At 40.1% G+C, this 24,187-nt stretch overlaps 1 protein-coding gene across 1 annotated transcript in view; it reads left to right on the forward strand.

The window, feature by feature from the left end:
• The window catches only part of rspo2 (R-spondin 2), a 75,923-nt gene that overhangs the window by 20,061 nt on the left and 31,675 nt on the right, over positions 1 to 24,187 (forward strand). The window contains exons 2-4 of the mRNA XM_087806277.1: positions 12,727 to 12,915; positions 22,832 to 22,975; positions 23,226 to 23,414. Coding sequence (XP_087662403.1) covers positions 12,727 to 12,915; positions 22,832 to 22,975; positions 23,226 to 23,414 — 522 coding nt within the window. The remainder of the gene's footprint in view (positions 1 to 12,726; positions 12,916 to 22,831; positions 22,976 to 23,225; positions 23,415 to 24,187) is intronic.

Below are 24,187 nucleotides of genomic sequence, written 5' to 3' on the forward strand. Positions count from 1 at the left end.
GTCCTGATAAGGTGTCTGCTCGACTGCTAAAGACCTGCGCTGCTGAACTAGCTGAGCCACTCCAGCATGTCTTCAACCTCAGTCTACGGCTGGGAAAAGTACCAACTCTGTGGAAGACTTCCTGTATCGTTCCAGTCCCTAAAAAGATCCGACCAAGTGTGCTGATCGATTACAGACCGGTGGCACTGACTTCGCAGCTGATGAAGACACTGGAGCGGCTGGTCCTCAAACATCTCAGGCAACAAGTCCAGCACGCGCAAGACCCCCTGCAGTTTGCCTACCAGCCAGCAGTTGGTGTGGAAGATGCCATCCTTCACCTCCTGCATCGGACCTACTCCCACTTGGATAAAGGAAGCGGTTCAGTGAGAATCCCGTTCCTGGACTTTTCTAGTGCCTTCAACACTATCCAACCCACTCTGCTGCAGGACAAACTGACTAAGATGCATGTGGACACTGGTCTGGTCTCCTGGATTACAGACTATCTTACTGATCGACCACAGTATGTCAGGCTGAAGGATATCAAGTCTGACACTGTGGTGTGCAGTACAGGAGCACCTCAGGGGACAGTACTGGCCCCTCTCCTCTTCACCATCTACACTTCAGACTTCTGCTACAACTCAGCGCTGAGTCTCGTCCAGAAGTATGCTGACGACACTGCCATTGTTGGATGCATCAGGGACAACAGCGAAGACGAGTATAGGAGTCTGATAAGTGACTTTGTGGACTTGAGTGAGAGGAACCACTTGCAGCTGAACACCTCAAAGACCAAGGAGCTGGTCTTGGACTTTGGGAGGTCCAGGACAAAGCCACGTCCAGTATCCATCAGAGGCGACGAGGTGAAGATAGTGGACAACTATAAGTACTTCGGTGTGTGGATGGACAGTAAACTGGACTGGTCCTGCAACACAGACCATGTATATAAGAGTAGACTGTACTTTCTGAGGAGGCTTCGGTCATTTAACATCTGCAAGAAGCTCCTCTGCATGTTCTACCAGTCTGTGGTGGCCAGTGTCATGTTCTATGCTGTGGTGTGTTGGGGTGGAAATGTGTCCAAGAGGAGTGTCAACAGGTTGGACAGGTTGATCAGGAGGGCTGGCTCTGTGGTTGGAATGAAGCTGGACTCACTGGTGACAGTTGCTGAGAGGAGATCATTGAACAAACTACTGTCCATCATGGATGATGACAGTCATCCAGTGAGCAGAGAAGCAGAATGAGTGCACGAATGCTCCTACCCAGGTGCAAAACAAATAGACTCAGGGACTCATTCATCCCTCGGGCTATTAAATTGTACAATTCTGAGTTCGGGGGCAGGAGTGGAGTGAGAGTATCTGGATGTTCTGTTCCATGTTAGTCTTTGTATCCTTTGTCTTTGTTGTTTTTCTTTGACCTATGTTCTTTGTCTTTATCTTTATACTTAGATTGTGTCATCTTGTTCTTCCTCTTAAGTTCTTCTTCTTATTTTATTTTTTATGTATTATTTTTTATTGTTTATGAAAAATTGCTGGCTACTGGAAAAAACTATTTCCCGAAGGAGACCTCCTGAGGAATCAATAAAGTTTTACCTTACCTTACCTTACCTTATAATTCATTTACATTTCAACATAACATTTTTTACAAGTTAGTTGAAGAATTGTTTTGAAGAAAACTCATATATAAAAGAATAAAATTGCAGCTTATTTAGCTTAATAATAGTCGCTGACTAATGACGAATGTCTTTTTTAAAGGGATTTTTTTGTCTTTCTTTTTGCTCGACGGCCCCTAACAACATTCACATCATTTAATGTGGCCCTTGAAGAATTATAGTTGCCCAAGTGGGTAAAGCATAAATGCGTCCTGACGTCAACAAACTTGTGTGGTGTAACTGTATGTGCGCTCTCCCAGACAATAGACAGTGGAAAAAACGCTGGTGAGCGCCATTCATCGCACGTTATTAGATTGACATACCGGCCGACCCTCGGAGAGATGGAGTTAAACTGCAAGAAAAGGAGTTGCGGTTTCCTATAAGCTTCTCCTCATGGCTTGTTTTTTGGAATTCTCTGCTGATTTTTTGATTGTGGCGGTTAATTACCGCGCTATCGTTTTAAGTCCAGAGTTTATTCACGCCCTATATCTCCAGACGAGGAGTGGATAATATGTCAGAAATGTAACTATGAGCGAGTCCACTCTGGCTTTTTATAGGGGAAAAATCAATAAGCCTTATAATGGTACTGGTAGCAGGTTGGAGACGGAGAGAGAAGAAAAAACATCAAGCAAGATGTTTTTCTAGTCCATTTCACCCAGACATAACAGCTCAATTTAATATCAATATAAGGTTCTGACCATTTTCTCATACTTCTCGAATGTCTCCCGACAAAATGACCTTCCTCTTGGCTCGTCCCCGTCCAAACACTAGATCTGGAACGGATCGTTTTCCTTCCACACCACACTTCGCTTCTGTGACACCACGAGCGCTGTGTTGATTAAAAGTTCTTCAAAATAACTATGGATAATAATCTTATGGATAAACCACCATTTCACGATTAAAAAAAAGTGTTGCATTGATGTCGTTTTTTCATTAAGACGTACTTACTTACTTACTTAAGTAAGCCTGAAATAAGTCAACTTGATAAGTACAAACTCAAATCTTGACCTACCGTGACATGTGCACATTTAAAGTTGAACTAAAGTGTGTATTTGTGTGTGTGTGTTGTTGTGATGTGTGACTATTGTTTCATCAGTGTGTGTTGTTGAGATGTGTGACTCTATTGTATCATCAGTGTGTGCGTGTTGTTGAGATGTGTGACTCTATTGTATCATCAGTGTGTGTTGTTGTGATGTGTGACACTATTGTATCATCAGTGTGTGTGTGTGTGTGTTGTTGTGATGTGTGACTCTATTGTATCATCAGTGTGTGTGTTGTTGTGATGTGTGACTCTATTGCATCATCAGTGTGTGTGTGTTGTTGGGATGTGTGATGTTTGTTCAAAAGACCTTTTCATTGAAATATTGACATTAGAAAATGATCTTGAGCTCCGCTCACTGAAACAAATTTGTTTTTCTGTAGATGAAATCTTGTTGACCATAACCACACCCACTCTGCTGTGATTGATCAAGCATGGAGGTTTGTCACTGAATGTCATCAATCACGGAAGTCTCCAACTCCAAGGGACTTAAAACAAACGGGGCGTGATTACAGCTGGAGTAGAAGTGAAGCCATTATTACGTCTTAATGGACTCTTGTAACCTTTCGTTCGTCCAGATTTCAGAGCAACTTTATAAAGTAAGTTGAAAACATGGTCATGATGAGGAATTTACTGCATCTTGGAGAGGAAGACCTGAACATTTACTACATGTGACAGAAGAGTTTTCAGAGTTGTTGACCCTTAAACCCTTGTGATATCGCAGGATCAAGATGACCCGAAGGCCCCAAAACAAATGGTTTTGTGGTATCCCTTGTGTTCTCTCTGGGTCAAGGTGAACCATCACCCTGGCTTCCAGAAATACATAAGCAGTGGTGGAGGTCTTCCTCTCCAAGATGCAGCAAGTCAGCTGTAATATTGTTTATACAACAAGTCCCTTGGAGGTGTACACTTGACCTGGTTATGGTTCTGGCCTTAGGGTCACCTTGACCCTGAGATGACAAAAACATTAAAGAATATTGACGCTCTCTTTATAGCTGTATGTATGTCAATTGTTGCCACATCAGTAGATTTGAACTTGAGACCTTTCTTAAATAAATAAATAAAAAGTTTTCTGATTCTGAATCTCATCGCTTGAAAGTTTAAATATATTTAGGACACTATACATTAAAAGAAGATATAAGGCGACACTTTAGCACATTTTTGAGATGTATCTTGTCATAAAACAATATATAGAAAACCCTTTTGAGCCCCAACACCAATTCAATAATTATACATTGTCTTTTTCATCATATTTCTGTATATACTTTGTGTGCGATTGTGTAACAAAGTAAAACGTTGGAAAGTCTTAAATAGACGAATAAAAAGAGACGAGAACCTTTAGTGGTTAAACGTGTTGACAAACCTTTAATTTATCACTTTTTACTAACACAACCAACCAAACATAAACTCCAACCGAGATTTTTACAATGGGTGGTATATTTTATCATCCAAATTATCCCTCACAGGACTCTCGTACCGTATTTTTATACTTTAATGTATTTCCTTAGCGATTTTTCAGACTCATCATAAAACAGTCAACGTAAGAGGGTTGAAACAGTTGCAGGGTATCAGTTTACGGCAGCTATCCCAGCGCTCGAGAGCTGCGAGCGACCGCATCAGTGAGAACGCTTGTAAGAATGTCTTCTTGTTCGCAACGTAAGATTCAGGGCTTTAAAAGAAACACAAAAATTATGTGCAATTTGCCTTGTTAAGGTTTCGGGTTGCAGGCAGTTGGACTGGGTCAACGTGAGCGCTTTCATGGGTTGCAGTAGGTGAGTGGAGGCGAGTTTGGCGTGGGTGGAAACGCAAAGAGCAGTCTGTCACGCTTACTTTGGACTCATAAAAGTGCACCTGAGACGGAGTTTAGGTTTATGCTGGATCACATTGCAGCCCTAATTGCTCGTGTACTTTAGTCAGTAGAAAACCTCCCAGCGAGTCTGTCAGTGTACCCCGATGTTTCCGCTCTCCAAATGTGTCGTCATCCTTCCTGTTGTGCTTCTCAGCCTCAATATGTATACATATATAGATATATTTACTGTGTATATTTACTGTATATATACTCATAAAAGTGTATATACCATATATATATATATATATATATATATATATATATATATATTTACTTTTCATTCATTCATTTTCGTCCCTTAAGAGGGTTGCAGGGACTCAGGTTGACCCAGGTTCATCGAGCGAGAGGCGGGGGACACCCTGGACAGGAGGCCAGTCCATCTCAGCACACACAAAGACACACAACCATTCACAAACTCATACCTACGGACAATTTCCCAAAGTACTCAATCAACCTCTGTATGTTTTTGGACTGTGGGAGGAAACTGGAATACCAGGAGGAAACCCACACAACACGGGGAGAACATACAAACTCCACACAAAAAAGGTCACAAGTTCACTCCCTCCCGACCTGGAAGTGAACCAACTTACTTACCACCGTGTAACATATTTTTATGTTATAATAATCAAAGTTTATGGTATGTGGTGTTGAATTGTTTGGTTGTGTGGAGTTGAAGGTCTAAATGCACGACTATTGCGAGCTATAAAAAAGTATGGATAGGGCTGGGGATCAAACTTTGGTTCTTTTGTGAAGAAGGGTAGAAAACTATCCCTTGTGTCTTATCTTTAACCTTTAACTAAAGATTCTTCGTGTACTCCGTTTGATGAACCACTGTAGATACAACGTGATCAAAACTCGACAATGCTTGGACTCCTGAAGATAAAATGAAATAACAAAGGAAGTGAACATCAGGATTCTGTTGCAGCTTGCAGTGGAAATTCACCAACGCTGAGAAATTAAACTTTCATTCATTCATTCAAGACGTGGCTACACGGCTTTGGGATTATTTTCTGTTGGATTTAACAAACTTGAATGTTGATCACCGTTTTATTTAGGACTTCAGCTTCTAGAAACACCTGAAGACACTTTTATTCGTGCAGGCTTTTCCTTGATTCTCTGAGACTCCTGTGTTTATCTCTGTGTTGTCTTGAACTTTTAAGTATATCTTTTATTGTGTATTGTTTTGATTTTTTAAGCGCTTTGTGACCGTGGTCTAGAAAAGCTTTCTACAAATATTACTTACTTACTTACAGAAGAACTTCAATCACTGGACTTTTAACTCGAGTTGATCGTGTTCATTGACATGAAACAGTCTTTAACTATTCCTCCTTTAATTCAATATCACACAATCATTAAATTAACTTTTAAGACTCTTTTAATTACCTCTGAACGTGCCTCGTGAGGGGATTCATGTCACTTTAGTTTTAAAGACTGCATTCATTTTAATCATAGTCAACTTAACTCAGAATGAAAAAAAACCCACTGTATCTGTAAAGTGATTCATCATGATCACTGAAGCAGCATTTATAGTGTAACAACATTAATTTAGTGTTTGTAAATTCTCCTTCAACTGAAAACTGAAATAAAAATAAAAAAAATCTCTTTTAACTCGTATGGTTCCGGAGTGAAGGTCGTGGAACATCCCTGTGCTTTGCCTCGCAGGCATCACACACTGACGCTCATCCCGACCACGATTAGGTAAATTCAGTAGTTGTGGATCAGAGGCATCTCCTAGAGCCAAGAATTGTAGCCATGAATTTGTGAGCGGCGATTTAAGTTAAGAGGAAAACCTGGTGGATTCATTCTGAGACTGGAGGCTTCTCTGCGGGTCACCTCAGCCCAGGCATGATTGACAACCTAAAAGCAGAGAGAACTCAAGTATTAGCGTGACGTGCAGCCAAAGAGGGAACATAGAAATCAAAGCAAACGATTATGAAAACCGAGTTGACGTTCTAACTGGGGACTCGTCTGCTGTTTTGTGCAACAAAAAAAAAAAGGGGGGTAAAAATAATCAAAACAAAGACCACATCCATAACTCAAACTCCTGCTTTGAGCGTACTAAACACACAGCTTTATGTTCTTGTCAAATTTGGTTAAGATGATCTCTGGACAGTTAAGAGCTAACAACACACTCCATTCCAGGTTCTCATCCACAACAATACAGCTGTTACATGCTTCAGTGGACTGGTTTTCATTTAAGACCAATAAAGCGGGCGGGATCTAAACCCAATTCATACAAACCATTTCAGTTACCTCTTGAGTTTCAGGTCCGCGACTGTAAAGGGGTCTTTATTTTTCTTCACCGGGCTCAAGAATAATATTCATCATTAATGTTTTCTTTAAGAATGACCAAAACCTGCTGGCAGTTGGCAGATAGATGTAGCCCAGGACATGACTTGGACACGGATCCAGACACTTTGAATTGTGGCCTCCTTACGGACATACCTGTGGCCTGAACCTCCAAACCTTTCCATGGAGACACACAAAAATTAATCTCCCTAGATCAGCAGCCGAGGTTCTCCTCACCATATTCTAACTTTCCCCATTTTTTCCCCTGTCCATGCGTATTCCAGGAAGTGGGATCCGCTGCATTCAAATGCCACAGGAGTATATTATTCTATATTCCTGTGCATGGGAAGGTTAGAGGCGAACGTTGAGCAGATGCTTTGAGACGGATTCTCGAAGGAAGTTTTCAACATGACTAATTTTTTCGCTGATTGATGGATCAGTTCAGGAGCGTGTTTTATTTTTCTGTTATGTTTGGTCGGTTGACTTCGCTCTTGGTGTTGATTGTTGTAAACCAGATCACATTTGTGAACAAAGTCCTTTTCCGGGTTTTTTCGTGTTTCTTGTCTGTCACTGTAGTGGTCGAATCGAGCTATTATTATTTTTGGCTGTTTTATATGTGATCCTTTCTGTGCTGTTCAACCCTGAACCTTAGCCTTTCCCTGACCCTAACCATTACCCTGGCCCTAATACAAACCCATTAAACTGAATACTGCCCTCTTTTCAGTTTTTAGTTAGTTTGTTGGTTCCTGTTTTATCCAATTCATATTGACCAGCAGTGGTGACGTTACAGGACGTTACAGTCGAGCAGCACAGAGGTGTTTGGATGTTTTCGAGTGTCTTTTTGGACTAAGATGAAGACGAAGACAACTGATCTCCAGTCGCTACATTAAAACGAACAAATATTTTTAGTCTAGAACTGTGAAAAGAACAGATTACTCCGAAAATAATCCCAACATTAGTTGAAATGAGGGCGAGTAGAAAATGAGTTGAATAAATTCAACAAGAGGAGGCGATGGGTTCACAGCTGGAATGACCAACATTTGGTTCAAATTTAAGTCCAAAAAAAGATACATTTGATATTTCATCAGGGTCTCCTGCCCTCTATGTGCCCCAAAATTCTGGAAATCCCCCTTTTTAGTATGTATTACATATGGTTTAAATTTCATAGATATCAGACCTACTCTCATGGCGGGGTCTTCGCCCCTCTTTACCTGATCCGATCGAATTTCCCTCTCCCTTGAAACCCTCACTCAGGGATCAGTAGTCTACATGCTAATTTCTAGAGATTTTGAAGGGCAGTTTTGAAGTCTATACAACATTAACCATTGTGTTATCTCTGGGTCAAGGTGACCCCGAATCCCAAAAACAAACGTATTTCAGTATTTCCAATGACCTCCGTGGCTTCCATAAATATGTATGCAGTTGTGGAGGTTGTTCACCTTGACCCAGAGACAACAAAAGGGATACGACAAACACATTTGTTTTCAAAATTATGGGTCAACTTGATTCAGAGACAACACAAGGGATACCTGAAATGCATTTGATGGATGAATGGATGGATGGATGGATGGATGGATGGATGGATGGATGGATGGATGGATGGATGGATGGATGGATGGATGGATGGATGACAGGATAGACAGGGAATGTCTTACAATTATAATGTCATTATACAAATGTCTTGTTAAGAACACATTGTATTTTTGTCATCATTTTCAAAAGTTAGTTAGACGTGAAACTAATTGAAATACAACTTCCAACCAGGCACAAAGTTCAGGATGGACAGACCCCAGATCTGTGTAGTCTACTAGCAATGTTCTGCCTGTGGGGGACAGATTATTATTATTATTATTCTTTTTTTTATGCTTGGATTTTTCTAGCCCAATGTGTTCTATGCTCGGAACAGTTCTTCTTTGATGTTGTTTTAATAAGGAGATCATCAACACCAGTTTTTATTATTAAAATGCCTCCAGATTGTAAGTTATTCTTAACAGTCATGTGTTTTGTGAATAGAAACAATTATGTTTCAGAGCCTGTTCATCTTTACCCATATTTTGATTTTCTTACCTGCTATTGTTGTCCTACTTGATCGCAGAACACACTCACCAGAAAGTGTAACTTGCATTTAACCGTGTGATGAAAACCAGTGGTCCTCGATCTGGAAATGGTTCTGAAACAATTGAAAACATAAGGGTATTTCATATCATCACTCTTCCTTCAAAACAGTTGCTGTGCTCCTGATCACATGTCTGTCTCCTACATTGACAGACAACCCGGGGAATCAGAATACATCCAAACACTTGACGGACAGTTTAACATTTAGTTTCCATTTTCCAACCAAATTTTATGACAGCCAGAATCCCCGTACATTCAGGGTTCGGTTTTATGCTGAGTGGAGATGGGCAGTCACCAATAAGTTAATTGGCTTGGAGCGTGTTGTGACCGATCCCTCGCTGCTGTAGAGCTCACCCCCCCTCCAAAAAAAAAACATCCTTCATATTACGAATAGCACTCCATCTCACTTGCACCCGCCCTGGGGAACCGGAGGACTGTGGCAGAGCCAGCATACCGCTCTGATGAATGTCTCGGAACTCCAGCTACACAAATGGAGAAAAGTCCAGCCACCGACTTACACTGACTGATTTGCACATGATTACAAACTGATGCAAGCTCTTGGCCTCCAAAGCCCTGTATCTTTTCAGGGAAATCTAATATGTAGATTCATGGCCAGCGAAGCAACCATGCTCTGCTCTGTCTCTCAGGGTTTGTCCAGTTAGCCGCTCAGTGTTTTATTAAGCGTTGCGGTAGGTCGCTCGAGTTTGAGCGTCGGTGGTAGGTCTTCTGCGCCTTGTGATATATAAGACCGAGCTGAGATCAAATGAACTTGTCTTACATTTTCACAGATCAGATTCGCCCAAGGGCATTTTCCCGTAAACTGGACGTGAAGGAGTTTACATTAGGAGTCACTTATCGTAGACTGGACTGTCTTGTTTCTGGTGCTTTTGTCTTCTCAAAGCAACTTGAGAGCTCTTGCAGTTACCAGGGTTTTCAACAGCTTTACGATCGCTCAAGTATCGATGAAATATTTGCATTCATAACCAATCAGCCAACAGACTTTGAAAGAGAAACCAGAGTTTGCACGAGTGACAAATGCTTGAATTTCTCCCGCATTATCGGGAATCTTGATGATACTCCACTGGTCAGCCCTCCCACATTTACACAACTCCTGCTTTCAGTTCACATGAGTATCGACAATATTGTGTGACCTACTATTCAGATTATACCGATAGGATGGACCAAAACACGTTAAATTAGACCATTGGAATGGTCCCTGTTCACAATTCCGACACAAAACGCCCAAAATATTTAACAATTGGATTAAAAAAGGTACAGAAAAAAAGGCTCCACAGATTGTGGCCCAGTCTGCACACTCTTTACACAAACCCTAGATCTTAACCTTAGCAATACCCTTGACCTAGCCCTAATCCTTACCCTTAGCCATACCCTAACCCTAACCGTACCCCTTACCCAAGCCTCAGCTCTTACCTTTATCCCTATGCTAACCCTTACCCTAACCCCTACCCTTGACCTAGCCCTTATCCTTACCCTTAGCCATACCTCAGACCTACTCTTACCATAACCCTAATACTGTCCCGTAAACAGCACAAGGTCTTATGTAAAGTAATTTACTTTTTATGTGCATATATGTGTTTTGACTGTCTTATTATTGACATTCCGAAGTGGGACAAATATGTGTCAGTTTAAAAAGTATTTGTTAGAAAAAAGACAACATGAGAAACACAGAGAGCTTTAATACGCTGTTCATAAAGCAACTTGTTCTGGTTTGTTTCTACTTCTTACTGACATCCAGATATAGATTTAAAAACATTATTTTTAATGATTCAAAGTGGAGCCAATATGTGTTCTCTCTTATTTAAAGATTGTACAGAAGTTCTCAATCAAAATACATTTAATTGAATCCTTAGAGGCAAAGACAAGATGATGGTTTGAAGTCAGACATTTTTATTAAAATATATCAAATTTCTTATTGTGTCTTTTGTTATTTAAATATTAAATCTTTTTGTCATCACATCTCCAGATACCTTAAGACGTCATGTCGTTCCAAAGTTTTATTATGTTTTTTTTGTCAAAAATAATTCACTTGCTGGAGTTTTTCTTGCATTCCAGGGAATCGTATGGATTTGGGGTATTAAGGAAATTGCGGTTCAGCTTTACTGTTGTGATATAAGCTCTCGTGAACCATGTGCACTGAAATAACCTCCTTGTTGTACCCGTTCCATCTTTTCTATTGCACGTTGTTTCCCGGCGCTACAGAGTTGAAGGAGGCTCCAGCCAAGTCTGCAGAACTTTCCTTCTGTGTAAACTATCTTAATGGTCAATGACAGATCACTTTACACACACTGAAATCTGGCAACTCGTGTGAGTTAAATGGATTTGAAAGAAAACGTGTGAGACAAGTCTGACGATTAATGTCAGTTGTGGAGGTAAAAGGAGAAGAGGAAGACAACCATTGAGGTTCATCGATGCGGCATACCCTGTTATCTGTTATCTGGTATTTTCTCGTTGAATAACTTACCAAACTTATTGAATATTATCAAGCAGATATTTAGATAAAGCTGAAATACTTAGTGTTGCACAGGTATAGAATATACATTTGAAAACCAAATAACCCAAATAAACTCTACTGTAGACAGAGAGAAGAAAGAAGAGAGTTCATTTAGGCAGATTATGGGTACAAAAATGAGCTGAAACTCATTTAATATCAATTAAATTTGTCTATATATATATATATATCTATTGCAGAAATTAAACATTAAAACTAAACTATCTCCAACTATGATGAAATTGACAATATATATATATATATATATATATATATATATATATATATATATGGTTTGTGGTTTGTGTATGTGTTTTAGCTCAAGTCTGGTATCTATTCAGTTATGTTGGTTGTTTTATTGGTGCCTTTTGCTGCACTTTTTGTTAATAAATCGGTTTGTTAATCATTCCCGTTTTCTGCCCCAAGTCCTGACATTCTGTCCCCTTTCCAAGACATTTAGAAAAACCTACACCAAAAGAAATTTAAAAAAAAAGTTCTGTTTAATTAAAATTACAATGATATGTTTTTGCAAGATTTTGTTTCCATTACACTTAACGTGCACCTAATGTGCTGATTTAAGTGTCTCTTAAATTGTTCTAGGACCTCTATTATACTCTATACCTCTATATCAGTTTCTTTTTGTACAAAACTCTCATTTAATAAAGAAACTTTCATTAGAAAATACGCTTAAGCCTCGCCCACTTAAAATTCGCTGTTTTGGCTGAGAAGAAGTCTCGTCAAAGCAACCACGCCCACTCTGCTCTGATTGGTCACAAAAACACGAGTTGCATTCAAGAACTCATGTAAATTTCAAACTCAGCCCTGAAACTCCACGTTTTGTTCATTAAAAACAAATTATAAAAATAAGGTTTGCTGCTTAATGAACACATTACAAAAACACCTAAAGGCAGAAGTAACGCTCACCATGTTTACATAAATATTTATTTTGTTTCACGATTAACATGTAGGTACTTAACTGATTTAGGGCTTCTAGGGGAGGACACCTGCACCAGAGTGATGTCAGAATGTTTAATTTAAACCGTAATCTCGTTTGGTGAGATTTCAGACGGGAGAGAACTTTATTAAGTAATAACTTCAAAACGCAGCAACGTGATGATGAATGAACTACTGCATTTTGAAGAGGACGACTTCAACATTTACAACATGCGAATAAGTCAGGAGAGTTGGGTTTTCACATTAGGTGACCTTTGATGAAGATGTAATTTTAGTTGTTTTTTTTTACACTCAACTAACCTAATACAACATGTATAGCTAAGAATGATTGTCTGGTTTGTGTCATGCAGCGAGCCATGGAGCCTACCCCATCTGTAAAGGCTGCTCGGTGTGCTCCAGGGACAATGGCTGCGTAAACTGTCAACCCAAACTCTTCCTGTTTCTGCGGCGAGAGCGGATGAGGCAGTACGGGGAGTGTCTGCACGACTGTCCAGCTGGATACTACGGAATGCGCACTCCCGAAGTCAACATGTGCTCCAGTAAGTTCTCCTCCACTTGAGAAGTGTTTCAAGAAAATCCTTACTTTTGATTTCCCTTCCCGCACACACACATGCAGCTGACGTGCACTAAAGCACATGATTTACTCTCCAGGGGAGACACACACGCCTGACGATTTGAGCGGATCATCCACAGGTGGATTTTAGGCCCTTGAAGCATTATCTTCTTGGGATTTCTAGTGGAAAATCTTGCCAAAAAGAGGATTCAAAAGCAATAAGAACAGGCGTAAATGAAATGAAGGTGTTGTACAACAGATACATTCGAACCACAAACACTTGGCTTTGAGAAGAAAAAACAAGAAACGGCTTCTTCGCTTTGTCATCCAATACCATTTGAACTACAGAGATGGCTGTGTATTCGCATTAAGGGATGTAACTTATGCCTCTTGGCAAACATGTTTCCGAGGCTTTGTGGAATGAGACTTTCAATAGACAGTGTAATTTGTTTGGCAGCAATTTTGATTTTTTTCTTTGTACACAAATCCAGTGACAACTATTCTTCTGCTGCGATTCTTCGTTAGCGTTCCAAAAACAAAAGAGGCCCAATAAATAAAACGTTGAACATTGAATCATTGAATCACATTTTCATTTCATATTTCAAGTATATTTGCTTGTTAAAAGTTCAGAAAAAAATAAAAGTGTTGCTCAGAAATAACATTAAAATCCAATTAATAAAATGTCGGCTTCAATCCTTCTGCTGCCGCCTGATCTCATGAGCTTATTTTAACATGGAATATGCTCCGGAATAAAGAGCGAGGGAGTCTTTATGGGTTTACCCGGAGCCTGAGGTGTTGGCTGAGTGTTTCATATGAAAACAGAAAGGAACTTGAACCCATGTGGTTCTATGAGCCAACAATTCTGACAGAGGCACCAAAATAAAGCCACAGCGGAGAGTTTTCGAACCTTTAGAAGTGTTGTGTGATCACGACTGACAAAAATCAATTAACCATTTTTAGTAGGGGTGTGTATTGGCAAGAATCTTATACGTATCCTGATACTGGGTCAACGATACCATTTATAGTGATACTGTAGTAACAAGGATATATGTGTAGTATTGTCCAGTACTTGACTCTGGTGTTGTGATACTGTAGTAACAAGGATATATGTGTAATATTGTCCAGTACTTGACTCTGGTGTTGTGATAGTGTAGTAACAAGGATATATGTGTAGTATTGTCCAGTACTTGACTCTGGTGTTGTGATAGTGTAATAACAAGGATATATGTGTAGTATTGTCGAGTACTTGACTCTGGTGTTGTGATAGTATAGTAACAAGGATATATGTGTAGTATTGTCCAGTACTTGACTCTGGTGTAGTGTCACTGTATCCTCTCGTCCTCAGTCATGGCCTGGACTTAAAGAATGCTGCCCTCTAGTGGCTGGAAGTTTAATTGAAACCCAAACTAGAACACTGAGTGAATATTTGCTATGTTAATTGTACATATAAAATAAATAAAATAATTTTATTTTATACCCACATTATTTTTTTAATTATTATACTAATGTAGAACCTTTGCAATCGACAAAGTTCTGTCCAATTTGGATACACTATCATGGGGAAGTATATTTATGGTCATGTTGATTAGCTTAGTAAAGGAAAAATGTGTCTGCCATACTTGATTGCAAGTGGTAGAAGATACTTTATTACATATTAAAAATAAACAAAGCCTCATCAAGCAAAACTTTTGAAGCACGAAAATACTGTTGAAAAAAGTCACATCACATCCTGAAATGATAAACACTTTTCATGAGATTATCTTTTGTGGCCTCACACTTCTGGGTGTAAACTTCTGATGCGATGGAACTTTAGACGATTTGAAAGCAGTCGATTCTCGAAGACCTCATTGAAATGTTTTGTTTTCTCAAATTTCCAAGTGCTCTGTTTCAAATTTCATTAGCTTTGACAACTTGATTGAATTCTTATCTCCACTGGCGCAGCATCCCTAAGATGGACCAACATCTTGTTTCTATATACACAATATTTTCATCCATAACCAGATTGAATTAATTTGTTTAAGCACGTATCGTATAAATAGACAAATTTGTGAATCTTTCCAAATTGGCACAGATGCATTCATTAAAAATGAAGCTAAAACTGACAATAATAACACTTTTATGTCTCTTCAGGCATCACTTTTTTTTCTAGTTATAACCAATTTATATAACCAACCGATTTTTCTCAGAGCCTGCTGTTGTTTCCCAGTTGCAGAGTATAAATCAACTTCCCAATTTTTTTTTTTAAGCCCTGACCAGGCTCAAGGTGGTGTCAGGACAAGAGCTCTACCTTAGACGGTTCAATCCCTCAGAAACCGACCCAGACGTTCATTCTTGTGTGGTGCAGCCAGGAAGCCACACAATGGGGAGAACACACTGTACAATATCCACACATCGTCTGGAATGTTAACCTAACTTTCTTTTTTCGTGTGACAGCAACACTAACCACTCCCAAATTCGTTTTCATGATGCTACCCCAAATATGGAAACACCCACACAGTCACTTGAGCCCATTTACATAACTCAAAGAAAATTAAAATAAAAAAGACATCTTGTTTTCTGGTTCTTCATTTTTTTTATTGCATCTCCTCCGTCCTAACCACCGCTTCCACATTCTGGGTGGATTTTGAGCGTAACCGAACCTGATCTGTGGCAAGTTAATCTGAATCCTTCCCCATAAAAACTGCACATGGAATAACATCTTGTATTGTCAAGTAGCATCAGATCTCAGCCGCAACCTTCTTTGAAGTGATCACTGCTGTAGTCATGGCTCGCTAATCCAGTTTTACTTTTCTTGACCCTCATTTGCAACTGCGATCTTTGGGTCATTTCCACAAAATATCGACCTCCAAAGATCTGTCATTTTCATATGCTCAAAGCTTCGAGACAGCGGCGACTGAGAAGTAAGATCTGGATGATAGAGTCGACGGATCGGTTGATTTTCTCTGCTAATGGAGGGAGGGATGGAATGATCCATTATTTCTCAGGAACAGAGCAGTTTATTGACAACCCAGTTATATATTTAAAGTTCAACAAATGTTTTTCTGGAGATGAAATCTCTCTGACCATAACCACACCCAATCTGCTGTGATTGGGCAAGCATGGAGGTTTGTCACAGCGTGTCATCGATCCCGGAAGTTTACAGCTCCAAGGGACTCGTTGTATTAGCAAAGTGGGGTGTAATTACAGCTGGCTGGAGGAGTGAAGCCATTATTACATCATAATGGACTCTCGTAACCTCTCGTTCGCCCAGATTTCAGAGCAACTTTATAAAGTAATAAGTGTAAAACATGGTCATGATGAGGAACTTACTGCATCTTGGAGAGAAAGACTTCAACGTTTACTACATGACAGGAGAGTTGGAATCTAGTTGCCCATTAATATGGTCGTTATATCCACAAAGTCACCCTTATGTTACTGTACCAAAGTTTTGAAGCCAATTTGAGGTCCCTGCCAATTTATAAAAGCACAAAATGATGGGGTATTTGAATGAGGCTAATATGTTCTCACTTCTCAGTCATCAACACTTTTTACCTATGCAAATTTAAACGACGTGAACATGAGGAATTAGGCTAATTAAATCCCCACGAATACCATCCATACCAGCCCCTTACTTTATGTATAGATTTGGCTAAGGAACCATGTTTGGGTTGCTTGTAACCACATGTTTCTTGTTTAGTTTTTTAACTAAGGTACATGACATGAATCTAATCTGAAAGTAGTCTTGTTTCTTCAAAGGCAACTGTACAATTCAGTCCCTCCTTGCATTATGTCACTATAGATTCTCATTGATCCAGGTAATGGTTCTCCAGAAGATTGCAAATCGACTCAACTGGACTATGAGGAGTTTTTTTGAAGATCTTCCCCAAACTCTACACAGTCCAGTTGCTTGCTTTGGACCCTTCTTGAATCCTTCTCGCATCAATATTTAGTTGTCATTCCAGTAAAGTTGGAGTGGTTATTCCATCACTTAACAATGGTTGCTTGTGCCGAATAGCAGCTTACTCTATAATCTCGATTTGTCCTCGGTCCTCGATCCAAAGAAGATCTGCTTTCTTCGAATCTGCCACAGAGGCGACGTCTATAATAGTAGTGATAACAACTGTTGACCTTGTTACCCATATTTGCAGGACAAACAAGATGCTTTTAAATTGTTTACAGTCCAGAAAAGACATATCTTAGGCTAAGTGATGCGACCCAGATGCCACTCATGCATCTTTAATTACATCTTGCTCTTCTTTCCTTGGTCTTTCAACCTTCTGTTCTTCTGTGCTTTATTGTCGGGCTGTTTATTGTTCCGCCTCATTGTTTTATGTAACAACTAATGATATATTGTTAGTTTCTGTTCGTTAATTGACATCCAAAAAGTTAAAAGATGCACTAGTCTGGTGCATTAGATGAGGTAGTGAAAAGGTTCAAGTGTATCAAAGTGTACTCAAAAAGATCAAAACCGCTTTAATAAAGTTTGATTTGTCTACATTTTATTATAATAATATATCTTACACTTCATGTGATGGTGTTTTTACCATCGTTTTTATAGAAATCGAAAAATAATTACAATATGAACCAGTAAAAACTGAGCTGTTCAAAAATACAAGTGAGACTGAGAAAAAAAATAACGCTGCTCATCTGGTTTGAGACTCAAGTTGTCCCTGCCCTCAACTTCGTCTTTGTCGTGTCGTGCCCTTCGGTCAGAAATCGGAATGATGTCACTGCTGTTTGTGTGAGCGGGGTAAATATGTAACCAGACTGGGAATTTTCGTGTCGTAACTGTGGTCCCCGTCACCTTCTACACCCCAATTTATCACCTTGCCATAAAAGGCAACAATTCCTCAGTTGGAGAACAGAGCTTTTCTTGATGAATTTTAAATGTACGGCTTGTGGTTCTTAGGGGGTTTCCCCACACTGCGGAGAAAATGACACCATAATTAAGGCCAAAAACAATGGTAACTATATTTCCCACAACATACCATAAACCCATTGACAACTATATTTCATTCGGATTCCAAAGTGGGCACGAAGTATGTGATTCACAGTGGTACTTTCTATTTCCGTCCGGCACAAGCTTCTTTTGGTAATCTTGTTGCATAACCTCACTATAGTCTATTCCTAAACCATGGCACACGCACTACTAGAGGTATGCAGATCCGCTCTTGTGGCACACAAGTGTGTCAAGGTTTTGTATATGGATGAAATACTTCTGAAATAATGTTATATACAGATCAGGTTCTTAGAAAAGTACTTCTGTGAGAAAAAAACACTCCTTTGCGGATAGTTTGTGTTCTAAGGGTTTTTAAAATATGTATATTATGACCATTGTTGACAACTTTACTGTTGCTGTGTCACTTGCCTTGTAGACATCTATGTAGATGTTCAGACAAAGACCCGGCTCGTCATGTTCCTGGAAATAATGCTTTTTGATTCGGTTACCATGTTTGAGTCCTTGACCGTATGACAAAATTACACCTTTTTGCAAATTATGTACTTGTAAATGTTTACTCTTTTGCTTGACAACAATCGACCGCAGCGTAGAGCGATAGACTTTTGGATGGTCCATTTGAGATAGCAATAATATTTTTAGAAAAAGCAGATTTATAAAAGCTTTCTTGGAAATGAATGCAATTGAAGTCCAGAGCATTAAAGTGCCACAGACGCACAAACGACTGGTGTATTATATAGATTTCTGTGCTTTTGTTTTAGACGCCTCAAGCTAACTTGCGCTTTATGATACACTCTTTTAGATAAGAAAGGAAAGAAGATATAAAATGATAAAACATATATTTTCCCTTTTTATGTTGTAGAATATTTCACTTAGTGTGTTAAGAAATAACTCTTGAAGGTAAATATTTAATAATGTATAATAGTGATTCATTTTCTTATGCGTATTCCCTTATGGGGATCGGGCGAGAGACGGGGGACACCCTGGACAGGAGGCCAGTGCGTCTCAGGACACACAAAAACACACACTCACACTCATACCTACGAACAATTTCCTACCAAATCAACCTCTGTATGTTTTTTGACTGTGGTAGGAAACCGGAGTGCCCGGAGTAAACCCAAGCAAACACGTGGAGAACATACAAACTCCATAGTTGCCTCCCTCTGGACCTGAAAGTGAACCTACAACCTTCCTGCTGTCAAGCAATTCTAAGCACTGCATCACCGTGTGCCCTCATATATAATACAATATAAAAAATGGAGAAAGTGTGTATAATGGTCAACACCTCTCGTGCTTTAATCTACCTTAATAAAATCTGTCTGGACGGCGAAATGCTGCCTGAAATAAAAAAGACTAGCCAATTTCAAGAAAGAGCAGTTTAAACATCACAGCTCTTTTAATGGCCACATTAATGTGCCACTGGAGACTTTTCCTGTCAGGAGTAATTTGCTTGAATCGCCCATTGTGATTTCTGTTACTCTGCATTTTCTTTCGCTGAGGAAATTGGTAATCATATCCCATTGTTGTATATCGTGTCATTGAAAATCTGGGCTCGAACTCGATCGTGAATTGGCTGTACCTTTTCAAAGCCTGTTTTAATTTCGCAACATATCTCGGGAACTTATTGGATCTGAAAAGAGCAAGAGCAGCGGATCAAAGGCTTTCGAGAGAATTGATGCCAGGCCTGTCAGGAGTTTATCATGAGTGTTTCAACCTTCCATTTGGGAGCACTGAAAGCTCTCGGCAATACATGTCATTCAGGCTTCTGCTTTCATTGTGTAATTTAGAGCTTGTGGGTATTTTCAGCGCATGGCCTAACCAACCAAAAAACAGTTGCTTTTGGCCCCTGAGACTTACCATGGCATGTTTAATTACCACAACTTTACTAACCACACTTTCGGTTTGCCAGACAATACAGAAGACACACCAAACAGAAAAAAAGGGCCAGATCCAGCATTCTTGAAGTAGCCGAATGGTTCATACCATTGTGAGAATATAAAAGAGTGTTTGAGATGTCTCTGTATGCTAGATGCATCTGCCGAGTCGACAGCGGAACGTGTCATTTCAGAGGTGAAGGAAAAAAAAGGTCCACGGAGGCATCCGCCTTTTCTTTTCAGTCTCTCTACGAGTCGTCAATTGACAGGAACATCACCTTGGTTTCACCTATCTCCTCTCTGGGGTTTTCACCGACGCACTCATGTGGAAAAAATCAACAGAGAGCAAGTGTTTGAAAGAACATGGCAGCTCTGGCCTTTGCCACAAACTCTAGCCATCCAAAGCCCTACACGACATGGGTGAGTGACGGAGAGCGAGCCAGAGGTTCCAAGTGGGATAAACCATGCGTCTAGAGAGTAGGTCGAAACTGTTCTGCTCAGCTTGGCAAAGGCTGGAAAAACAGGGCTTGTTTTCCCCTTTTGAATTGCCAGGTTTTTTATGACATCGTCTCTCCTGCAGTGTCACGTAGGACCTGCTTGGCTTTCAACACTGGTCATTCGATTCTATCATGTTTTCAGTTAAAAACTCACCAGAAAACTGCAAATGTTCTGGTCTCAGCTAGTGAAATGTCACTCAAACATAAGCCTTTTTTCGCTCTGTGGTCATGATGTAAGTGATCCAGACCAGGAGATAATGAAGATAATGCGTTTAGATCTCAGGAAAACTGGACCTTCACTGGGATCTGATGACCTCATTATTTCTCATTAGTTTCTCCGAGGCACCTCGACAAAGACTTTAAAGGTGGTCTAGAGGTTAATCCTGCATAGACAATGAACTCGTTCCCCTGTGTCTGTTTCTGGAGCTGCAAAACAAGATGTTCGCTTGGACAGAAGCAGAACATTCGTCAGTGTGGGAGCATCTCTGCTGTCCCTGATAGCCCACAACGTTCTAGATAGCTAAGCTTGATAGATAAGTGGACAGGGCGATTCTTTCCCGACCCATTCCATTCACTGATGATCTCTGACCTCAGGGGTTTTACCTCCCGGCGTTCTGGCTTTCAGGGAGCCACGTTGATGTGTTGTCCACCTCATTCATCTTGGAGAGTCAAATCACTTATCTCAAACTTGTTAAACAAAAAGAAAACAAGCAGCACACACACAAGTTGTTACGTTTATTTACCTGCTACTGTTCAGCCAAATGATTCCCTCTTCGTTGATACCTGTGAATTGCACAGCGAGTGTTCCGAGAGTCTTTCCAGATGTTTTGATTCCCCTGTTGCCTCTTTTATTTGTTATTTAGGAGCTAAAATTCTCTCCAGTGATGACAGGTCTGGGAAGTGTGCTTGGTAGAAGACAGTGCTGCCTCACAATTTGCTCTGTGATTTATTAGCTGAGTTGACAAATTGGACTTGCTTTGTATCAAACAGTATGGAGGGATTGCTTTCAAATAGCGGTCAAAAGGAAGCAGAGGTGCACATCAGTAAGCACTTTTCTTTTTTTTTACAGCATGTTACTGCGTCGTAAAATAGTAATGTTTGCACAACATAGTCTTGTTGTAGTCAGATTTAGATATTTGGAAACAAAATCGTGAGGAAAGCATTACAAACTCTAGATTGTAACTGTAGCTGCGTCTTCACAGCAAGAAGGTTGCAGGTTAAACTACAACCACTCCAAAAACATGTTCAGGGCGACCTTGGCCTTGAGCTTCAAGTAGTTGTGATAGTCCCTACACAACTCCATTTGTATAAAAGCGAAATGATGATGCCACTTTCAAAGTATATCAAGTATCACTTTAACGGTCAACGTGTGCATGTGGTTTAAAACTTCTTGAATTGGAAACGGAGTACATTGGTGACTCTTGTATTTCTACCATCACAACGAGGACACGGCTTCAGCTCCCTCTAGTCATATCAGATGTTTGTGCTAACATTTGTTTAGACTGGTTGTAAAAGCGTGAGACCAGAGTGAGTGGGCAAAGGCCATACTTTTAGGTTCAAAGAAGAGCGGGGAGGGACCCCCTCGTTTGGCAGGAATGCTGAGGAGGAGGAGGAGGCCTGATGGTTTGCTGGAGATGGTGTAATTAAGGGGTGTGATTGTTAGAACCTTCCCTTCCTCCGGCCCTCGGAGGGTCACAGACATATACAAGTATGAAACAAATCATATTTAAAAAATCAGATCAGAATCTGTCACTTTAAAAGTGAATTCACCTCAATACAAGGTCAGAGCCTGATGAATCTATATCGAAATATATTTGGAGTAGAAACATTCATTCGATGATGACGTGAGATCCTTCAACTCTAAATGTCGCCCTCCCTGCGTAATCTAGCCTTGCTTGACCTGCTATTAGCAGAGCATGATGATACACAGCTGTACAAGGGTGTATCATGGACGGACAAGGGCATAGTTTTTGTTTAAAAAAACATGTGGTTAAAGAGTTCCATACCTGTAGACAACCTTCTCCTGAATCATTCATGGCATCCAGTGCCTTATAAAACACTGTAGCCGGCCAACTTTGTCATCATGACCCATTGTTCACACTTTAATGAAAACCTTGTGTCCCCCTAAGAAGCCTTCATATATAGGAACAGACAGAAGGGAACACTGCGGTGCGATAAGAAAGCTTATTAGAAACACTATTCCAGCCTTTAATGGCTCGTAATCTTCCTGTTGCAGCCGAACCATTAGTTGGAAACATGTGAGCTTGTGTGTTTGTTTTCCAGACAGTTGGATGTCACTGCGCTTTTTAGAAGAGGCCAGCAATGACATACATCCTCTCCTGCATTCACACGCCGTTCATTCATCTCTCTCTCAGAACAAGAACAGGAAGTAAACAAAGTTGAGACAAAATTGTCTTTTAATACACTTGAGACCCGGAGATGAACATTTCGCAGAGAAACTGCAGCTTTTTTTTTTTTGTGCGGTACAGACGGTATAATCCTTTCAAGAACCCCCCTCCACACAACCCCACAGCTCTCAATCAAATCCAGATGAGAGTTGCTCTGACCCTGATGCCTCTCTTCTTCTTCCTTTAGGGTGCAGGATAGAGAACTGCGAGTCCTGCTTCAGTAAAGACTTCTGCACCAAGTGCAAGTCTGGGTTTTACCTTCATAAAGGGCGCTGCTTTGACAAGTGCCCCGAGGGCTTTGCCCCCATGGAGGAAACGATGGAGTGCGGAGGTATGTAAGGCATAATTCATAAAGACAGTTTAATTTGTTTGTTTGTTAGTTTGTTTCTTTCACTTGTTACTGTTCATTGTATTCTCTGGTTTTTCGGTTGCTTGGTTTGGTCAGAAAAGGCCATTTCAACCGAGACCACACACAGAGAATTTATAGCTTGAGTAAAAACTTGACCTGAGGTCTTGGATTTACTTCTAAATGGCACTCATCTATGGTTTCACGACACATCACTCTGCCCTTGTCTCTGCAGAGGGCTGCGAAGTGGGCCAGTGGAGTGAATGGGGAGCCTGCACTAGAAGAAACAAAACCTGTGGTTACAAGTGGGGTCTGGAAACCCGGACGCGGCACATTGTAAAGAAACCACCCAAAGACACAATACCTTGTCCCACTATTGCTGAGTCCAGGATGTGCAAAATGGCCTTGAGGCACTGCAGGAGAGGTAAGGATGTCACTGTGTTCGATCGTTTAATATGAAATCCCCCAAACAGGTGGGAATACTGTGGCCCATTGTTCATTTGTGAAGTCGGTCTTGTGGACTTTCTAACCGGCTCTTCATCATGAATCATTTCCTAGTCGTCTTCCTTCCCTCTATGGTGAATCATGGAGCGTTGAAATACACAGTACAGTACGAGTCTCTTCCCAACGTCCTAATACTGTAACATTTGTATTTTAAATTCCAAAGAAAAGGTTTTGATGTACCAGAATATTTACATTCTCACTCTCATCCATGTAAGTAAGTAAGTAAGTAAGTAATATTTATTTATATAGCGCTTTTCGAGACCAGGGTCACAAAGCGCTTAGACAATCAAAACAATACTCAAAAAAGTACATACTTTAAAGATCAAGATAATACTGAGAACAACACATGAGTTCGAGAAATTCAAGGAAAAGCCTGAACAAATAGAAACGTCTTAAGGTGTTTCTTAAAGGAGTTTCAAAGGCTTAGGTTCAGGGATGAAGTCCAGGTTAAACAAGACAAGAGAATGATCACTCAGATGGACATAATGTACAGATACATTAGAAATGGCCAGGCCAAGAGTAAAAACTAAGTCTAAAATGTGGCCTTTTTGATGAGTGGGTTCAGAAACATGTTGCTCAAAATTAAAGGCTTCAGTTAAAGTTAAAAGTTCTTTAGCAGAACAAGATGTGACGTCATCAACATGAAGATTAAAGTCTCCAAGAATAAGAACAGATTCCATTTGAATAATGGAA

The sequence above is a fragment of the Callionymus lyra genome, chromosome 13 (genome assembly GCF_982586985.1).
Source record: "Callionymus lyra chromosome 13, fCalLyr1.hap1.1, whole genome shotgun sequence".
Lineage (NCBI taxonomy): Eukaryota > Metazoa > Chordata > Actinopteri > Syngnathiformes > Callionymidae > Callionymus > Callionymus lyra.